The following is a 20,056-nucleotide window of genomic DNA, read 5'->3' on the forward strand; positions in this document are numbered from 1 at the left end:
GGATCATAACCCATACTTCTAACAAAGAAGCAAGGATGTGAGAACCTGCATGACTAGATACCAAGATGTGTACCACATTTAGTCTCATTTCAAACCACACAGTGAAGGGAAAAATAGTAGCTGTAATTGGGCACATAAGGGGCCCTGAAGGTACTTGCAATGTTCTATTTCTTAAACTACATAGTAGCAAGACGGGTCTTCACTGTGTTATTACTCAGACTGTGCAACTTGGTTTCAAAATTTTTATATGTATGAAAATGTTATGGGGTTGAATTGTGTCCACTACAAATTCATACGTTGATCTCCTTACCACCTACCCACCCCCCCCCCCGTAGTTCAGAATGTGACCTTTGTGAAAACAAAGTCATTGTAAATAGAATTAATTAAATTAAGACGAGATCATACTGGAGTAGGATGAGCCCCTAATGTAATATGACTAGTGTCCTTGCAAAGGGGATCTGGTAACACACACACACACACACACACACACACACACACAGAGAGAGAGAGAGAGAGAGAGAGAGAGAGAGAGAGAGAACATGTGAAGCTGAAGGCAAAGATCAAGGTGATGCAGGAAAAGACAAAGAATGCCGAAGATTGCCAGCAAGCCAATGGAAGCTAGGAGAGAAGCACAGAAAAGCTTCTCTTTCACAACCCTGGCAAACAAATACAACATATTTCCCTAAAATCTTTAAAAAGGTTTTTTAAAAGGAAAAAATCTTTAAATACATTTTTGTACCAAAAAGTAAGTGAGCACTTAAAAAATTATGTTAGCATGTCAGAAAGACTCAGAGCTAGCTTGAAGAGGCTCTGACTTGCCAAACCTGGGATGGTTTAAGCACTAAAATAATTAATGAATTAGAAACCATTGCAAAGAGTACAAATCCAGGAGTCCACATCAGTGAGGAATAGAAACCAAAATAAATCTGATAGCTAGACAAATAGTGAAGATATTTCCATCCAATAGAAAACAGACTGAGAAATACAGAGGGAGTGCTGGAACTGAAAAATGACTGGGGCGCCTGGGTGGCTCTGTCGGTTGAGCGTCCGACTTCGGCTCAGGTCATGATCTCACAGTCCATGAGTTTGAGCCCCACATCAGGCTCTGTGCTGACAGCTCAGAGCCTGGAGCCTGTTTCAGATTCTGTGTCTCCCTCTCTCTCTGAACCTCCCCCATTCATGCTCTCTCTCTCTGTCTCAAAAATCAATAAAGGTTAAAAAAAAATGACTATAGTGCAACCCTCATAGTTAAGACTGGTATGAGCAAGAACCATCAATGATGTTAAATCTAGTGGTGGGGGGCATTTGATGAGGAATACAATTTTCATGGTGCCTTCCCATAGATGACTTCTTAGTTGCAGGAAAAGATAAAAACTATACAATAGAGAAGGTGGAGAGTATCGAAGCCAGGTAATCAAAATTAATTAATCAAAATTAAAATTATCAATGAGGGTCAGAAGCAAATCATATACTTTTAGATATGATGCCCTAAGAGGGACAAAATATCACATCTTTCGTACCCTGGCAGGAGAAACATAACTTGAACTTAATCATGAGATAATACAGAAAACCTAAATGAAGACCATTCTATTAAAATAAAGAAAGCGAGGCTCCTGGGTGGCTCAGTTGGTTAAGCATCCAACTCTTGATTTTGGCTCAGGTTATGATTTCACAGTTGACGAGATCAAGCCCTGGGTTGAGTTCTGTGCTGCTCTTTATCCCAAATACTCTCTACAGAGGTGACTGCAATCACTCCCAATGCACGAGCTATCACATCTCTGTAAGGGCTGCAATGGACTGAATGTTTATATTCCCCCCAAATTCATATATTAAAATTCTAACCCCTCAAGTGACAGTATTATGAGGGGGGGCTTTGGAAGGTGATTAGGTAGGTAATGCAGGCAGAACTCTTATGAATGGGATTAGTGTCCTTATAAAGGAGACCCCAGAGAGATCCCCCTTCTGCTCAGGTTACAGTGAGATACAACTATGAGGAAGTAGACTCTCATCAGACACTAGATCTGTAGGCGCCTTGATCCTGAACTTCCCAGTCTCTGGAACTGTGAGAAATAAATTTGTGTTCATAAGCCACCAAGTCTCTGGTACTTTGTTATAGCAGCCCAAATGAAGTAAGACAGGGGCTTTCCACTTTCCCATCATTAGCCCTTTCTTCTGACTTCCCTATTTAACCCCTCTTGTAGTAGATTCTACTTTAAAAAATATTATTTATGGACTTATTCATAGGTTCCTTAGTCCATAAACTTCTTAATAGCTTATAAGTCTTATAATCTTTCCATCACTTAATAATGCATCTTATGCAAATTATAAAATCAGTAACTGTTGATTAGAAGAATAAATGAATAAATACACACACAATAATGAAGTAAAAAGAAAACTGTTTCAGGGAAGAGAAGTCTCAAAAATTTTAAGAGATACTGATACACAAATCTAAATGCAAAAGAAAATGGGGAATTGTATTAGAATTGTATACAAAATAAATGTAGAAATTGGTCACTGAAAAGGTACAAGGATTATACTTGCCACCTTGAAATGGTAAGGAAGCATGAAAGAGAATCATGGAAAGTGAGAGTTGGAGGTAAAGGTAAGGGACATTTGGACAGCTTGGTGCACAGGTCTTACTTTTCTTTACAGGTTTTGACGACAAAAACTTCCCAGAAAATATCTCGCAGAGGTCTTTCCTCTGTAAACAGCTGGGTTACATCCTTCAATGCCCTCTCCTTGCCTGACTATCCCACACTTACCTGGAGCAGGTCCCTTGTCAGCTTTCTGCCAATCATCCAGGGTTCTTTCCCTTGCCCCAGTATGGATACCATATCTGGCTTAGAAATGGAGAGAGAAACAGTATATAGTTTTGCTATGGGAAGCCCAGAATTCAAAACTAAAGAGGAAAGGTCATTGTTTAGAGAAGATGGGGCTTCAGTCTCAGCTTCAGTAGAGCTGCACATTTTCAACTCTATAAAACTCAAGCTATCTCTTTGGGAACAGGAAAATGGAATATATATCTGAAAGGAGCTGAGAAATTCACAGTGAGAGGATCAAATATTCCAGAGGAAGACTGAATTTTTAGAGATAGGTTTGCTTACCAACTGAGATAAGGTTGTTATAGTTTTCCAAAATCACATTTCTGTACACATCCCTCTGATCAAAATCGAGGCATTCCCACTCCTCCTGAGTCAAGTCTATAGATACATCCTTAAACACCAATCCCCGAAAAAACAAATCAGTGTATTAAGGTTATAATAAAAGTAGATGCTTTAATTCATTTATTTTTAATGAACTTTTTAAATAAGTTTATTTATTTTGAGAGGGGGGAGAGGCAAACAGAGGAGACAGAGAGAGAATCCCAAGCAGGCTCCCCACTGTCATTGCAGAGCCCAATGTGAGGCTCACACCCACGAACCGCAAGATCATGACCTAAGCCAAAGTCAAGAGTCAGATACTAAACCATCTGGTGCCCCTAAAAACAAATGCTTTGAAATGAGAGAAAAAAAAAGGCGAAAATATGGGTGATAAAGACAGTGTTTACAGGAAAGGATAGATAGAATAAACAGGCTGGGTCTAGATACCTGGATGTCAGTATGATTTAATTTATGTACTTAAACATTCCAGTTCCTGAAGATAGATCAAATCACCCATTCACAGTAAGATATTTACAGGATCTAACCAGGTTTGGGATGTACAAAGGCCAGCTAAGTAAAGTCTCACTATTACATGAAATAGTATAAGCATCATCTAGTCTAATAATGCCTGGTATATAATTGTCAGTAAATGGTAATTCCCTCCACCTACTGTTTACCCATTTAGTCCTAAGGAAGAAAAAGTAATCACCTTTACAAAATATCTTAGAATAAAATCTGAGAATAAAAGAGATAAAGAGAAGATTCTTTAAAAAAATGAGGACAGAAAAAAACTGGTCATATATGAAATATCAGGAATCGGAAATGAAATGGGCTTCTAAATATCACTGTTAGAATCAAGAAAATAGTATAAAGCCATGTTTATAGGAGAGTTTTTCAACCTTAGCAACGTTGACAGTGGGGCTGGATAATTCTTTGTCATGTGGGGTGCTGTCCTATGCATTATTTTTTGGATGTTTAGCATCAACTCTGACCTCCACAGATGCTGGTAGCACTGGCTGGTCCCAGCTCTGATGACCAAAAATACCTCTAGACATTGGCAAATATCCCTGGAGGGAGTGAGGATAGCAGCAAAATTGTTCCTGGTTGAGAATCAGTTAAGAGTCTAGAGAAGAAAAGGCTCGAAATATTCACCTCCTGCATCCACGCATCTCTGCTTGGAAGTAACTGGTTGTGCTCTATAAACATAAACCAGGGCGCCTGGGTGACTTAGTTGGTTGAGTGTCTGACTCTTGATTTCTGCTCAGATCATGTTCCCAGGGTCTTTGGAACCAGCCCCTGTGAGGGACTCTGCACTGGCGGTGGAGCCTGCTTGGGATTCTCTCTCTCCCCCACTATGCCATTCTCACCCCGGTTGCACTCCCTCTTTCTCTAAAAGTTTTAGGGGCACCTGGGTGGCTTAGTGGGTTAAATGATCGACTTCAGCTCAGGTCATGATCTCTCAGTGAGTGAGTTTGAGCCCAGAGTCTCGTAGGGCTCTGTGCTGACACCTCAGAGCCTGGAGCCTGCTTCAGATTCTGTGTCTCCCTCTCTCTCTCTGCCCCTGCCCCACTCGTGCTCTGTCTCTTTCTCTCAAAAATAAATAAACATTAAAAAAAAATAAAATAAGATAAAATAAAATAAAATAAAATAAAATAAAATAAAATAAAATAAGCCTTGAAAAAAGAAAAGTAAAAGTCCTGAGCACTGGTTGCCAATCAGAGGAGGCACCTAGGCAACACAGCTGAGTAGAGGGAATGGAAGGAAATGGCTAGAAGGACCTGAAAGAGATGCTCCTACCCAGAAAAGGTCAGGATAAAGAAGCTCAATGCTCACTGTGTTTCAGGAAGCAGAAAATTAGCATTACCTCCCCTGGCCTTCAGTCTTGCAGCAAAGGCCCAGTCCTCTTCAAGGCTCCCCTTCTGGAAAAGGGCAGAGTCCTGACACTGCAGGGCTGGCAGGGCAACGCTGGCCTCAGTTCCCAGAACAACCCGCAAAGGGTAGTCCTATACCCTGCTTCCCCATTGTCCGCTCTCTCCACTTCATACAAATACACTCACAGGGATGGGAGAGAGAACCGACAAATTCCGCTCCAGCAGGCTCCAGCTGCAGCAGAATGACCTCTGGGCGGCTGGCAATGTCTGGAGACACGGACGCAAATGCCCCCTACCCCGTGCCACCTTACTCCTGAGCATTCTTCTGTCTCCCCTACACCTGGGGACAGGACTCCTGGAGACAAGACCTGCAGGAGAAAAACCCACTTCAGTTAAGACCCTGAGCTGGAGACGCGCCCCAATAAGAATATTAGCTGTTAATATTAGCAATATCAGGCCCCATATCAAAGACCCCGTGGCGCTTCTGTCCCTGAAAAGGCCATGGCTTCCAGAAGCACAGCTGATCAGAATCAGTCCCAGTAGTCCTCACACGTGAATCAATCTCCAGATGTTAACATCCCAACTTGCTAACACCGCGGCGACAAATGCACAAACTTACCTGATATAAGGCCTCCAATCGCAAGGCTATGCTTATGTCCATTCGAGCCTGTGAGCCTTTCAGCCCCAAGAAGTCCGGCGCCAGGGTGTGAAGAAGGGATTGGAGCTCGGCAGATGCCACAGTAAACGGTCCCAACAAGGCCAAAAGCTGAAGCTCACTTTACCAAATAGCATCTTGCGCCTGCGCAACTCGGAGGCGTTTCGGAGGCCTGAACTACAATCTCCAGAATCCTTTGAGTGCACTACACCCTTGACAGCACCACCCGGGCTCTAACCGCCTGTGCCTAGGGCAGACTGCCCTCCTTGGTGAACCAGCACGGTGGGGTGGGTGGGTACCCTCCAGACTGCTGTTGCTATTCAACAGCTAATATTATATAGTGACCACTGCCTCAGTGGCAGAAGGATGCCAATGCCCTTGGCTCACTTGATTCCCACCTGGGGAATCATTACTCTGTTCAACAGACTTTGGAAATCAAAGTCAAAAAAGTTCAGTGACCACTAGAAAGTAGAAAAGGGTTACAGGGGCGCCTGGGTGGCTAAGGGGGTTAAGGGTCTGACTCTTGATTTCCGCTCAGGTCATAATCTCAGTTAATAGGTTTGAGCCCCGCATTGGGCTCTATGCTGACAGCGCAGAGCCTTCTTGTGATTCTCATTCCTCTCCTCTGCTCTCGTGCTGTCTCTTTCAAAATAAATAAACATTAAAAAAAAAAAAAGAAAAGAATTGCAACCCAAGTTTGATTTTTTAAATGGTTTAAGGTTTTTGTTGATGGTATAAAATTGGTTGACTAATTTTGCATATGCTAAATAAAATTAAAAATATACAAGGTGAAAAATGAACACCTTGCGCCCTTGTCCCCAATATTGACACCCAAGATTCTCCAAGCAACCAGTGCATTCACCACTCTCACACCACAACAATATATATGTGGGTGTTTGTGTGTGTGTGTGTGTGTGTGTGTGTGTTTGTGTGTGTGTGAGTTCATATGTATAGATAAATATAAACTTCAACAAAAACATTAGCTTGTAATATACGCTTAAAATATTTGTAACTTCAGGAGCATCTGGGTTGGTTAAGTGCCCCACTCTTGATTTGGCAGGTCATGATCTCACCATTGTGAGATCACCATGCTAGGTATGGAGCCTGCTTAAGATTTTCTCCCTCTTTCTGCCCCTCCTGCTGTACACTCTCTCTTTCTTTTTCTCTCAAAGTAAATAAAGTTTAAAGAATATTTTAATTTCAGATTAATACACATACTGCATTCTTTTAATTTGCTATATAATCCCTTGAATAGATGGATGATAATTTATATAACCAATTTATTACTGTAATTGATCCTCACTCCCTACCTCCCACCCTCTTCTTTTGCTATTACACCAGTGCCAAAAAATATATTCTTGTTTCTTATGGATATGTTGAAAACAGCTGTTACATAAATTTCTCCATAAATTCTAGGGATATATGTACCTGTGTTTTAAGTTTTGATAGGTATTTGCTACTGCCCTCCTTTAGGTTATGCCAATTTAGCTGTCCAACAGCAACATGTATAGATCACCATGTTCCTACTCTGTGGCTAAAAGATCAGATACCAAATTTATTTTGTCAATCTGATAGGTGAAAACTACATTTCTAAATGATATCTATCATATTGGGACAGGAGATAAAAATCTTTCCAAAGGAGCAAAATTCCTTTGCAGTGTCTCTTATGTGACGTACTTTTTCATACTCACTTGTTTTGTTAGATCGTTGTTTACATCTTCTCTTAATGATTTGTATTCCCTATTTTTGTTATTAAGCAATATAGACAGTTTTTTGTTTAAAAAATGTACCGGTTTAGGAATTATATTTTTTCAATAGTGTTTCAAATAGTTTGCCGTGAAAAAGTAGACAAATATATTTTCCTACAATGACTTCATGGTTTTGAGTTAATTTCACATTATTATTTTCTTCCATGGTTTTATCATATTTTTTGTTCAATTCTTAAGTCAATTCTTAACCCATATCTTTGATGCATTTGCATTTTAATTTGCTTTGAGCGTGGCATTAGGGATCCATTTTTTTTCTCTCTCCCAGGTGGCTGTCCAATTACATAAGGCCATTTATTGTATAATCTATGTTTACAGACATGTCCATATTCTACACATGTCCTATAAACTGGTATATTCTCTAATATAACCACAATAAATACACTTAGGAAATTTAACAATGGATCACACAATATCATGATCTAACATATGGTACAATTCAAATTTCTCCCAATTACCCCAGCAATTATTTTATTTTACTTTAGGTTCAATTTATGTATTTTAAGTGATCTTTACACCCAATGTGGGGCTCAAACTCATGAACCCAAGATCAAGAATTGCATGCTGTACCGACTGAGCCAGCCAGGCAACACCCCTCCCCCCAACAATGATTTTAAAACTTCTTTTTAGATTCAAAGGTCATGCATTTAGTTGGCATATCTTATTAGTCTGCTTTGACTTAGAACAGTTCACAGATCTCTTGTATCTCAAAAATTTCATATTTTTGGTACCTAGACTGCTTTTCTTGCCCAGAATGTCCTCCTACATATTTAGGAAAATTATTTCCCCTTGTTTAACTTTGGGCTAAATATTTTTTGAAAGAATACATGGGTGATATTGTATCTTTCTTAATGTATCCTCTCAAGGGCCACTTTGTCAGTTCTTCCCATTCCTAATGTTAATTTATTACCCTAAGAACTATAGTCAACAGTCTTATCTACTGAAAACTATATTTTCTTTTTATTTTTGAGTAAACTATGGAGTGATGCTTCAGACTGTTTGAATAAATATGGATACAAATTTGTCCTATCTTTGCCATATGGCTACTAAAAGCATTTGTTGGGGCACCTGGGTGGCTCAGTCGGTTGAGCGTCTGACTTCTGCTGGGTCATGATGTCGCAATTCGTGAGTTCGAGCCCCGCATCAGGCTCTGTGCTGACAGCTCAGAGCCTGGAGCCTGCCTCGGATTCTGTGTCTCCCTCTCTCTTTGCCCCTCCCCACTTGTGCTTTCTCTCTCTATCAAAAATAAATAAAATATTAAAAAATTTAGGGGTGCCTGAGTGGTTCAATCGGTTAAGCGTCCGACTTCGGCTCAGGTCATGATCTCACGGTTCGTGAGTTCAAGCCCCACGTTGGGCTCTGGGCTGACAGCTCAGAGCCTGGAGCCCGCTTCAGATTCTGTGTCTCCTTCTGTCTGCCCCTCCGCTACTTGCACTTTGTCTCTCACATTGTCTCAAAAATAAATAAACATTTTTTTTAAAAATTTGCAAAATAAAGCATTTGTTGAAAAATCTAAATGCAACCAATGTATATATATATGAACTAATACATTCAAATCTTCAAGATTTGTAACAATTCAAAGGATATTAAATGATCCAAAATGGCTTCATTATCATATACTATCTTTCCTATAGCTGAACTTTTAAGTAGTTCTAGTGACCCCATTACATTTTTGCTGAAGCTATACTCTTAGTTATTAGAGTTATATCTTAATAGTTGATGGTTCTACTTATCCAGTTCCTCTCCTCCTCCTTCAGAATTTTACTGGTTATTTTTCCATTTAGACTCTCGAACTAGCTCATGGTGTGCCTGGGTGGCTCAGTCAGCTAAGCGTCCAACTCCTGATTTCGGCTGAGGTCATGACCTCATGGATCACAAGATCCAGCCCCGCATGGGGTACTGTGCTGACAGTGCAAAGCCTGCTTGGAATCTCTCCCTCTCTCTCTGTCCCTCCCCTGCTCTCTCGCTCTCTCTCAAAAATGAATAAACTTTTTGAAAAAATAGAATTAGCTCAAATGTTTTAAAAAATTCCTGGGTATTTTTAATTGATATTGCATCACATTTGTAACCTAAGGAATTGTGATTTCTTAATGATATGAGTACTGCAATCCCAGATGTTATATCCATTGATTTTTCCATCTTCTGATTGCTTTGGTAATTTTTATTTTTTCCATAATAATTATGGATATTTCTATTTTTTTTAATATAATTTATTGTCAAACTGGTTTCCATTCAACACCCTGTACTCATCCCAAAAAGTGCCCTCCTCCCTGTCCATCACCCACTTTCCCCTCCCCCCACCCCCCATCTACCCTTAGTTTGTTCTCAGTCTTTAAGAGTCTCTTATGGTCTGCCTCCCTCCCTCTCTGTAACTTTTTTTTTCCCTTTTCCCTCCCCCATGGTCTTCTGTTAAGTTTCTCAAGATCCACATCTGAGTGAAAATATATGGTATTGGTGTTTCTCTTGGATATTTCTACTTAAGCCATGCCCTGACACATACCCATGAAAATTTTGAGATAATAAATGTGTGTTGCTTTAAGCTGCCAACATTGTGGCAATTTGTTATGCAGCAACAGAAAACGAATAAACCCTATTAGTGGTCATCCTTCCAAGTAGAAGGTGTTGATTCTAGTTCACAGTTGTTCCCAAATCCTCACAACCACCTATATCATACCTCCTTAGAGATATCAGCACTAGCCAAGCTAAACCCCACTCTTAAGACAGTCTGAATCCCAGATACATGGAAATTTCCTCTGTGTTCCTGTGGCATCTGTACCAGATTTTAAGTATTAATTATTGCAATACATGTCTAGATTTAGAGCTGTAAGTTCTGTAATTTTTCCCACCTCCCACATGTTTTGCTGTGTAGGATACTCAGTGTCCTTTATGTTCAAAGAAATTCTATTTTGTCAGTATTTCACCCTTAGCCAAATGTTGGTTTAAACATGCATCGTATCAAGAGTCAGATGTTCCTAAAATCCACTATTATTTTTTAATCACCCAGATAATGTGGGCAATAATATTATCAGCAATGTTTCATGCTGATATAAATTTTAGGATTCAACATAAGAGGTTGAATTAAAGGCATTATTTATTATATTTTTATGGTTCTTTTCTTCAGGATGGATGCATCTTGCGACCAAAGAGGAATGATGATGACTTCACTATATTCACTAGAGGTTTAAGATTTTTCTCCAATATTAAACTTAGGCAAATATACACCATAGTAGAGTTTTTTCATAAATAATAAAATAGCCAAAGGAAAAAATAATTTTGACAATGGATTATATTTACTGAGTATGTTACAGCCTTAATTATAAATATTTGTGTAAATTAACTCATTTGATCCTTACCAAACCCAAGTATGCTAGTGAATATAGCCATGCCCACTTTACATAAAGTATACTAATACATATAAATATGTTTTTAATATAAATACATTGAAATGGAAATAATTAAAAAAAATCAAAATGTCCCCACATTACATTTGGGCAAAATCATTAGGAAAAACTCTGCAAGGATAAGTAACATGGAGGGGAAGAGAGAAAAATAGCATAGCATAGTATGGTCAAAAGGGAAGCCAGCTTACTCTGTCATGTTAGGGGCACCTGGGTGGCTCAGTTGGTTAAGTGTCCGACTTCAGCTCAGGTCATGATCTCACACTCCGTGAGTTCGAGCCCCATGTTGGGCTCTGGGCTGACAGTTCAGAGCCTGGAGCCTGCTTCAGATTCTGTGTCTCCCTCTCTCTCTCTCTGCTCCTCCCCCACTTGCACTATCTCTCTCATTCTTAAAAATAAACATTAAAAAAATTAAAATATGTACATGTTAAAAGGTATGCATGGATTATTTCAACAATGAAAAGCAGACAAGCAAATACAATGTGCCAAGTAGGATGCTACATGTGACATTCCTTATAAACACAAAAAGTGGAGTTAATCACAGTATTTAGCCATAGGTGTTTGGTAAAAATGATGGTACAGTCATATATATTAACATTATTAATACACTTAATCACATGGAATGTTCTGTATGACATATCTTGTCATTAAAAAGGCAATTTATGAGACAATTTGAGTAATGTGATTACATTTGCTTTTAAAAATTTATGAAAAGATCTGTTCCAACAATGTGACAGTAGCTATAGTCTCTTGGGAGGATGAAAGGTAAATTTATTGGCTTCTTTGTAGAATTAAAAAATTTAGAAAAAATTATCACAACAAAATATCACTTTTATAAAATAAAAATATTAATTTATATATACAAATAATGATATCATTTTATCAATATTAAAATATATATCTTAAAGTGATGATATTTTAAATAAAATGGTACAGATGTAAAGATATGCAGGTAAAAATTTCTTCTAAAAAGATCAATTGAAGAGTTCCCAAATTGGATGTTGGGGTATAAAAAGACTGTCATTAAATACAAGCTTATAACACTAAAAATATAAAATATCATGAAACTGTGCATAAATAGCATCAAGAAATAGGTACTGAATAAGTTGCACTGGAATAAGAATTTTGGTGATGGAGTGCCTGGGTTGCTCAGTCAGTTAAGCATCTGACTTTGGCTCAGGTCATGATCTCGCAGTTCATGAGTTCAAGCTCTGCTTTGGATTCTGTGCTGACAGCTCAGAGCCTGGAGCCTGCTTCAGATTCCATCTCTCTCTGTCTCTCTCTGCCCCTCCCCCACTCGCACTCTATCTCTCTCTCTCAAAAATAAATAAACATTTTAAAAATTAAAAAAAAAGAATTTTGATGAGAACAAAATAAATTCAAATTTTTAATGTACAACTTACAATAATATAGTATTTTAGCTATGCATAAACTAAACAAATTACAGCTATATAAAAAACAAAGTTGATTTAACGTATTTTAAAATATGAAAAAATACAACAAAAAAGATTTTTTACCTTCTCCACTCAAGATTAGAAAGTTTTAAAAATTGGGGCACCTGGGTGGGTCAGTTGGTTAAGTGTCCAACTTCAGCTCAGTTCATGATCTCACAGTTCATAGGTTTAAGCCCCACATCAAGCTGTGCTGACAGCTCAGAGCCTGGAGCCTGCTTCGGATTCTGTGTCCCTCTCTCTCTCTTGCCCCTCCCCTGCTCATGTTCTGTCTCTGTCCCTCTCTATCAAAAATAAACAAACATTAAAAAAAATTAAAACAAACAACAAAGTTTTTAAAACTTAGAAAGGAATGAGTTGTTGATAGAGGCCTTCCAATATTCATTTTATTCTTATGGTAGTTAAACTGTGAAACACATAAGTCATTCTCATATCAATTATATTTCTACATTTTCTCACCAATAAATTCTTAGGATTTCTCCTATTATGTTTCTAGGGTTTATCTTCCATGCCATGTTACCTAAAAGATATGCTTAAATACAAAGCTTCCTTTATACTATTTCTTACTATTATGAACTTTTTGATGGCGATTAAGATTTGAACCTCTTGCAAAAGCCTTCCCACATTTCTTACACTCATAGGGTTTCTCACCAGTATGAATCCTTTGATGCAGAATAAGGTCTGAAGAACGAAGAAAAGCTTTCCCACATTTGTTACAAGTATATGGTTTATCACCAGTATGGATTCGCTGATGCCGGGCCAGGTATGTTGCACAAGTAAAAACCTTCCCACATTCATTACATTCCCAGGCTCTCTCACCTGTGTGAATTTTCTGATGTTGTATAAGTATTGAGTCTCTACTCAAGATCTTTCCACATTCTTTACATTCATATAGTTTCTCATCAGCATGAATTAACTTGTGTCGAGAAAGTTCTGATGAACGACGAAAGGCCCTTCCACATTCCTTACATTTGTAGGGTTTCTCACCAGTATGAATCCTCTGATGTTGAGTAAGATCTGAAGACTGACGAAAGGCTTTTCCACATTCCTGACATAAATATGGTTTCTCACCTGAGTGAATTCTCTGATGTGCTGTAAGTATTGAGCCAGTACTAAAAGCTCTTCCACATTCCTTACATTTGTAGGGTTTCTCACCGGTATGAATCCTCTGATGCCGAATAAAGGCCGAAACATTACTAAATGCCCTAACACAATACTTACATTTGTAAGGTTTCTCACCAGTATGAATTCTTTGGTGTTGAGTAAGGTATGAGGAATGACGAAAGGCTTTTCCACATTCTTTACATTCATTGGGTTTCTCACCTGTGTGAATCCTTTGATGTACTCTAAATATTGAACTTGTACTAAAAGCCTTTCCACATTCATTACACTCATAGGGTTTTTCACCAGTGTGAATTCTCTGATGGCGAATAAAGGCTGTAGCATTATTAAATTGTCTAACACAGTACTTACATTGAAAGGGTTCCTCACTTGTATGAATGCTATGATGTAGAAAAAACTGTGAAGCATTAGTAAAGGCCTTCCCACTTTCTTTAAATTCATTAGATTTCTCCTTAGTAAAAATTATCTGATGTTGTATTAAGTGTGGGCCCCTATTCAAAGACTTCATACATTCCTCACATTCATAGGATCTCACACCAATATGCACTGTATGATGTGAACTAAGTTTTGAAGTTCTACCAAGGGCCCTCCCATATTCCTTATAGTCATAAAATTTCTTGGCTGTATGACTTTCTTGATGTGTAGTAAGTTTTGAGTCCTGTTCATAGGCATTCTTATATTTTTTGCATTCATAAGATTTCTCTTTGGTATTAAATGTTTGATGTAGAGAGAGAGATGTATGCTGAATGAAAGGGGACATGTCTTCAGAGGTACACGAGACTTGGCCAAAATGTTTTTCCTGAGATCCTTGTTTAAGTCCATGCTTAGTAAATCCTTCCATTATAACCCATTGAGATGAATTTATTTTATAGTTATCCTTTTTCAGAGATAATTTCTTGCTCTCACACCTAGATTTATATTCTGAAAGAAACCACAAATAAGACATTCACTTTTTTTGGTGGTGGTGGGGATAGACACAAAACTTAGAAAAGGCAGAATTACATTGACATTAATCTATAAATGTAAATGTAAATTATAGTTCTTATATGGTGGTACAATTTGAGAGATAAAGTATAGAAATTGAAAAGTGATAGAGGAAGGCATGGGGGAAAGGGATCAGAAAAAGATTAAGTCAATGATTCTTAAAGTTTGGAATAAGTTCAAAGTATACTTCGGCAAAAATCCAAAAGTCTGATAACCTAGTCTAGGTTATTTAATAGGCAAGTAACTTCTCTCACACATTCAGTGTAGCAAATATCATAGGAGGATATTTGCCAGTTTCTAGCAAAAATTATATAAGTATTTATCCTTTGAGCAATCCCAGTTCTAGGAACCCAAACATAATTTTAGGAAAGAATCTGAAGAGATTTATGCAGAAAGTTATCCACCACAGAACTATTTGTAAGAGCAACTGACTATAACCAATACAAATATCCACCAACTTGATACTACTTGAACTCACTGTAGTGTATGCACACGGTAGAGTTCTATGTAATTGTATAAAGAAATAAGAAGTATCTATATATTCCTATTGAATGATCTCCATCACTTTTTTAAGTTAAAGAACAAGGTGGAGTAAACTGTATCTAGGGTATGCTGCTACCATTTATGTAAGAAAGAGGATATATAAAGATATGTGCATAGATGCTCACATTAAACAAAACAGAGAAGGGATAAATCATGAAGTTTATACAAGATATACTATGGTGGGGGAATAAAAAAAATGGGAGGGGTAATTTCAAATATATAACACAAATGTAATAGAAATTGATATTAGGTGAGGAATATGCTATTTTTGCAACTTTTTGGTATATACAAAATTATTCCAAAACTTAAAAAAAAAAGAAAAAAGAAGCCATGCCCATAAAAATCATGAAAAAATATGTACTACTTCTATTGAACACTTTCTGGAAGATGTAGGAATAGTGATGAGACTAGAAAGGAGTATCAGTTACAAGCATAGGAAAACAAAAAACAAAACTGAAAATATTTGCAAATTTTGTGACTGTCTGCATGGAAACTCTACTAACTACTGGAACTATTATTTCTAATAATTAATGAGTTATGGCAAAAATAAACATATAACACCAAGAAAGATAAGTCAGTTTTATATATCTTTTTTTTTTTGCCACTGTCTATATGGAATGATTTTCACAACTTGTTAACAATTATTGAAAGAAAACCAGGACAGTAAAAAAAGAGTGCAGAGAATAATATCCCATGTAAAAGCAAGAAGGAGAATTAAGAATATAAATGTGAATGTGCTTTATTTCTGAAAAAAATAAATGCAGAAAGGATTAATCAGACTACCCTAACCCCCACCCTCACCCCCAAAAACTTTTTACCTAGATTGAGAGGGGCAATGAATGAGAGGCAGAGAGAGAGGAAAAAGAGCAGAGAGAGAGGGGAAGAGAACCCCAAGCAGGCTCCACACTGTCAGCATGGAGCCTGATGCGGGGCTCAAATTCATAAACTGTGAGATCACGACATGAGCCGAAATCAAGAGTCAGATGCTTAACCAACTGAGCCACCCAGGCGCCCCTAAGCATATTTTTATATTGACTTTTGAAGCATGTAAATGTTTTATATATTCCAAGTATAAGTTTAAAAAAAACCTAAACTCAACAATTAAAATAAACTGCATATTAAGCTGAAAATGCACAAAAAAGAATTAATCTAGCAATTTTTCAAACTGTACTCTGATTAGAAATCCTTAGTGTAACATATTCTAAGGGAAAACAGGAAAAGAAACAAAGTATAATAAATCATGAATATGGCTTCAGGTAGGTTTTCCTGTCAGTAGTTGTATGATATTCTAATTTTGAAACCGTTCTGTAGTATTGGGACAGAGTCCCAAGTCTTGGGACAGAAGACTTGAGTAACTATACTCATGTTGGAGGAAATAGGGTTTTTTCACTGTTCAAGAAAAAGTTACAAAACTGAAATGCAGAAATGTGAGACAGAATCTCACCTTTGGACTTCAGTTAAAGTTATTAGCATTCAATTATGAAAGATAGTTTCCTGGGGCACCTGGGTGGCTCAGTTAAACATCTGACTTCAGCTCAGTTCATGATCTCGTAGTTCACGAGCTCAGGCCCCGTGTCGGGCTCTGTGCTGACAGCTTAGAGCCTGGAGCCTGTTTTGGATTCTGTGTCTCTCTCTCTCTGCCCCTTCCCCGTTCATACTCTCTCTCTCTCTGTCTCTCTCTCTCTCTCTCAAAAATAAATAAAACATTAAATTTTTTTTTAAATCAATCATAAAAATATGGGAAAAATCTATTTACAAAAGAAAGTATAGAAGAATGGAAGTTTCAATTAGAAATTAAAATTGGAAGAATCTGGAAGACAATCTCATTATGCAAGTATATCTCTATTATTATATATTAATATTATATCTAAAGTTTATTAAGAAAGGAAGGCATATGATATAGTGTTTTAGAGGAAATCCATGATGAATTTGTATATATGTGTATGAGTTTGTGTGTGTATATAATATAAATGCATGTAATATGTGTGCTATAGTTATCTATTTATGGGATGTAAAAACTCATTTTAAAAATTGATTTTGAAAGTTAACTTCTATCTGTTCATCAGCAATTCAGATGAAAACATGTCCACTATATCTAAACTTCTTTGATTTGACTTGGAGAGGCAATGTAGCTTATGAGCTAAGAAGCATGTACAGCTTGGGTTTAAACCTTATCTCCAACACTTACTAGTTGTTGACCTTGGGCAAGTTACTTCAAGTCTCTGTGTCTCAGTTTCCTCTTCTGTAAATAGGAAAAAATAGTATTTTTGAAAAATAAAAATCTAATTATGTCACAGCTCTGCTTAAAATCTTTTACTTATTTCCACTTCACTCAGAAAAAGTTCAATCATAATTTACAATGTCATCATAAACTGACTCTTTCCAACATACACATCTCTGATCACAGCTCATACTCTTCTCCTCTTTGTTTGCTCTATCCCAGACATTCTGGTCACCTTGGTGCTCCTTATACACAATGAGCCTGCCTGCCTCAAGACTTTTGTACTTACTGTGCCCTCTGCCTTGAATCATCCATGTTCATGACCTTCTCCCTCACTCCCATTCTATTTTATGCTGATTGCATGCATCATGCAATGCTTGATCATCCTCCCTCATCTCAATCTCTTCTTGTCTGCAACCTCTACTATCCTATTCCAAGCACAGGACCTTTACACCCAAAACTCTCTACCAAGGTGACTGCAGTCACTCCTAGGGCTCCAACTATTACAACTCTGTGAGGCTTTTCCACCATTTAGTCTTTAGCCATTTTCCCTGGTTGTGGTATTTGAACCGCAAATAATTTCACAATTACAATTAATTCCACATTTTGAATAATTTTTATGGATTTTTAAAAAAGTTTTTATTCAAATTCCAGTTACTTAACATGCAACATAGTAATATTAGTTTCAGGTGCATAATATAGTGATTCAACACTTCCATACATCACCCAGTGCTCATCACAGCAAGTGTACTCCTTAATCCCCATCACCAATTTTTCTCAATCCCTAGGCTATAAGTTTCTTAATAGCTGATATATTTTATAATGTTCTAGGAAAATATTCTCCACAACACAGAATATTAGGAAGTGTTGGCTGAAAGAATGAATACATGAATAAAATAATGACTAAAAAAACTGAATATATTGAATACCAAAATGTTTAAAGGCATGGCACATGTATAGACCAAAGGCAAGAGAGAGTGAACTAATGGAATTAGATCTCACATAAAAGTAGAAGCTTCTCATTAGAATTACCTACTAGGAATAGGCAGAAAACATGAGAGAAAAGAAGCATGGAGAGTATTAGGTTGAAGATGGAGGTGTGGGCATTTGGAAGTTCATAGTGTAGTTTACTTTTCTTAATAGTTGTGGGACTTTGAGAGGAGATTCCTCCAAACATCTGAAAGATGTGGTCTCCTCACTGAGCAGCTGGTTTATATCCAGCATTCCTTTTCCCTTACATAATCATCAATCACTTACCTAGGTATGGGTCCCTTGTCAGTTCACTGTCAAAAACACTCCAAGGCTCCTTCCCTTGCTCCAGTAAAGAAATCACATCTGGCTTGGGAATGCAAAGTCCTACTCACAAGAGAAGAAAGGAGATTTTTGTTGTAGGTATCCCAGGACTCAAATCCTGTCCTGTGAACAGCAAATAAAAGGTGATGCCACTATTGGAAGGGCCACAAAAAAAGCAGAGAAGATGGAGTTGGCCTTGGGACCAATGAAACTACATATTCCTGGGGTGCCTGGGTGGCTCAGTTGGTTGAGTGTCTGACTCTTGGTCTTGGCTCAGGTCACGATCCCAGAGTCATGGGATCAAGCCCCACATCAGGCTCTACACTGAGTGTGGAACCTGCTTGGGATTCTCTCTCTCTCCCTCTGCCCCCCTCCCTTGCTCTCTCAAAACAAACAAAAACAAAATAAAACAAAACAAAACAAAGCCATACATTCCCAACTCTACAAATCTCAAGCCATTTCTTTAGGAATAGGGAAAAGAAATACAAAGGATATATGAGAGGAGTTGAGAAATTCTTCTCAGGGAAAGCAAATATTCTAGAGCACTCTAGACTTTTTGGATAAAGGTATACTTACCAACTGAGACCAGGTTGCTATAATTTTCCAACATTACATATTTGTACAAATTCCTTTGAGTCGAGTCCAGGCATTCCCACTCTTCCTGAGAAAAGTCGATAGACACATCCCTGAATATCACAAATCCCTGAAACAAAAAACCTGAGTTATTCTTGTGTAATGAAAATAAATGACTTCATGGTAGAAGGGGAAATGAGAAACAAAAGGAGAGGAAGTAAAGGAGAGTTTTGGAGAAATGGAAAAGAAAGAAATGGAGAGTAAACAGGGTGGGTTCAATACCCATGATATGAGTGAAGACTAGAGTTAGTGTTAATCAAAAAGCAGGACTCACACAACCCAATTCCTACAGATAAAAACTGTGCCCAGTGAGTGAATTCCAAGGTCCATTCTGGTTTTAAAATATACTAAATCCAATTAAGAGGAACATCCCAATTTAAAAACTAATGAGTATGTAGTATATTCTCAGTAAAGAGGAGTATGCTCCTGCTTCCCCTTCCTCCCTGAAAACTCAAATTATAAATAATTGGTAAACTCTTGAAAGGGTATCAGAGGATAACATTTTAGAATAATAGGAATATAAAGAAGATCTTAACATTTTGGGGGTGCCTAGGTGGCTCAGTTTAAGCATCCAACTCTTGATTTCGGCTTGGGTCATGATCTCACAGTTGGTGGGTCTGAGCAGAGCCCACTTGGGATTCTCTCTCTCCCCTCTCTCTGTGCCCCTTCCCTCCACACCCTCTCTCTGAAAATAATAAATAAACCTTAAAAAATCCAAAAATTTTCAATAATCAGAAAGCAGGTCACATGAAACGTACCAGAAAACAGAAACACAACGGCCTGCTCAATAGTGGCCCAAAATGGGGTGCATGGGTGGCTCAGTGGGTTAAGCATCTGAGTTCAGTTTAGGTCACGATCTCACAGTTCATGAATTCGAGCCCTGCATTGGGCTCTGTGCTGACAGCTCAGAGCCTGAAGCCTGCTTCAGATTCTGTGTCTCCCTCTCTCTGCCCTTCCCTCACTCATGGTCTCTCTGTCT

General features: G+C 37.9%; 1 protein-coding gene across 1 annotated transcript; it reads right to left on the reverse strand.

Moving 5' to 3' along the window:
• Positions 1-12,507: 12,507 nt before the first annotated feature.
• On the reverse strand, positions 12,508-19,151 carry LOC123382170 (zinc finger protein 345-like). Its single transcript, XM_045045510.1, has 4 exons — positions 19,021-19,151; positions 18,409-18,567; positions 17,119-17,172; positions 12,508-14,324 (listed from the first exon to the last, which is right to left on the reverse strand). Exon 4 carries the CDS (start codon positions 14,242-14,244, stop codon positions 12,838-12,840), a length of 1,407 nt encoding a protein of 468 aa, XP_044901445.1. The 5' UTR covers positions 14,245-14,324; positions 17,119-17,172; positions 18,409-18,567; positions 19,021-19,151; the 3' UTR covers positions 12,508-12,837.
• Positions 19,152-20,056: the final 905 nt, after the last annotated feature.

Source organism: Felis catus, chromosome E2 (genome assembly GCF_018350175.1).
Source record: "Felis catus isolate Fca126 chromosome E2, F.catus_Fca126_mat1.0, whole genome shotgun sequence".
Classification (NCBI taxonomy): domain Eukaryota; kingdom Metazoa; phylum Chordata; class Mammalia; order Carnivora; family Felidae; genus Felis; species Felis catus.

Excerpts from the sequence above, each read along its gene's own strand:
- LOC123382170 (XM_045045510.1), bottom strand. The coding sequence starts at position 14,244 with ATGGAAGGATTTACTAAGCATGGACTTAAACAAGGATCTCAGGAAAAA.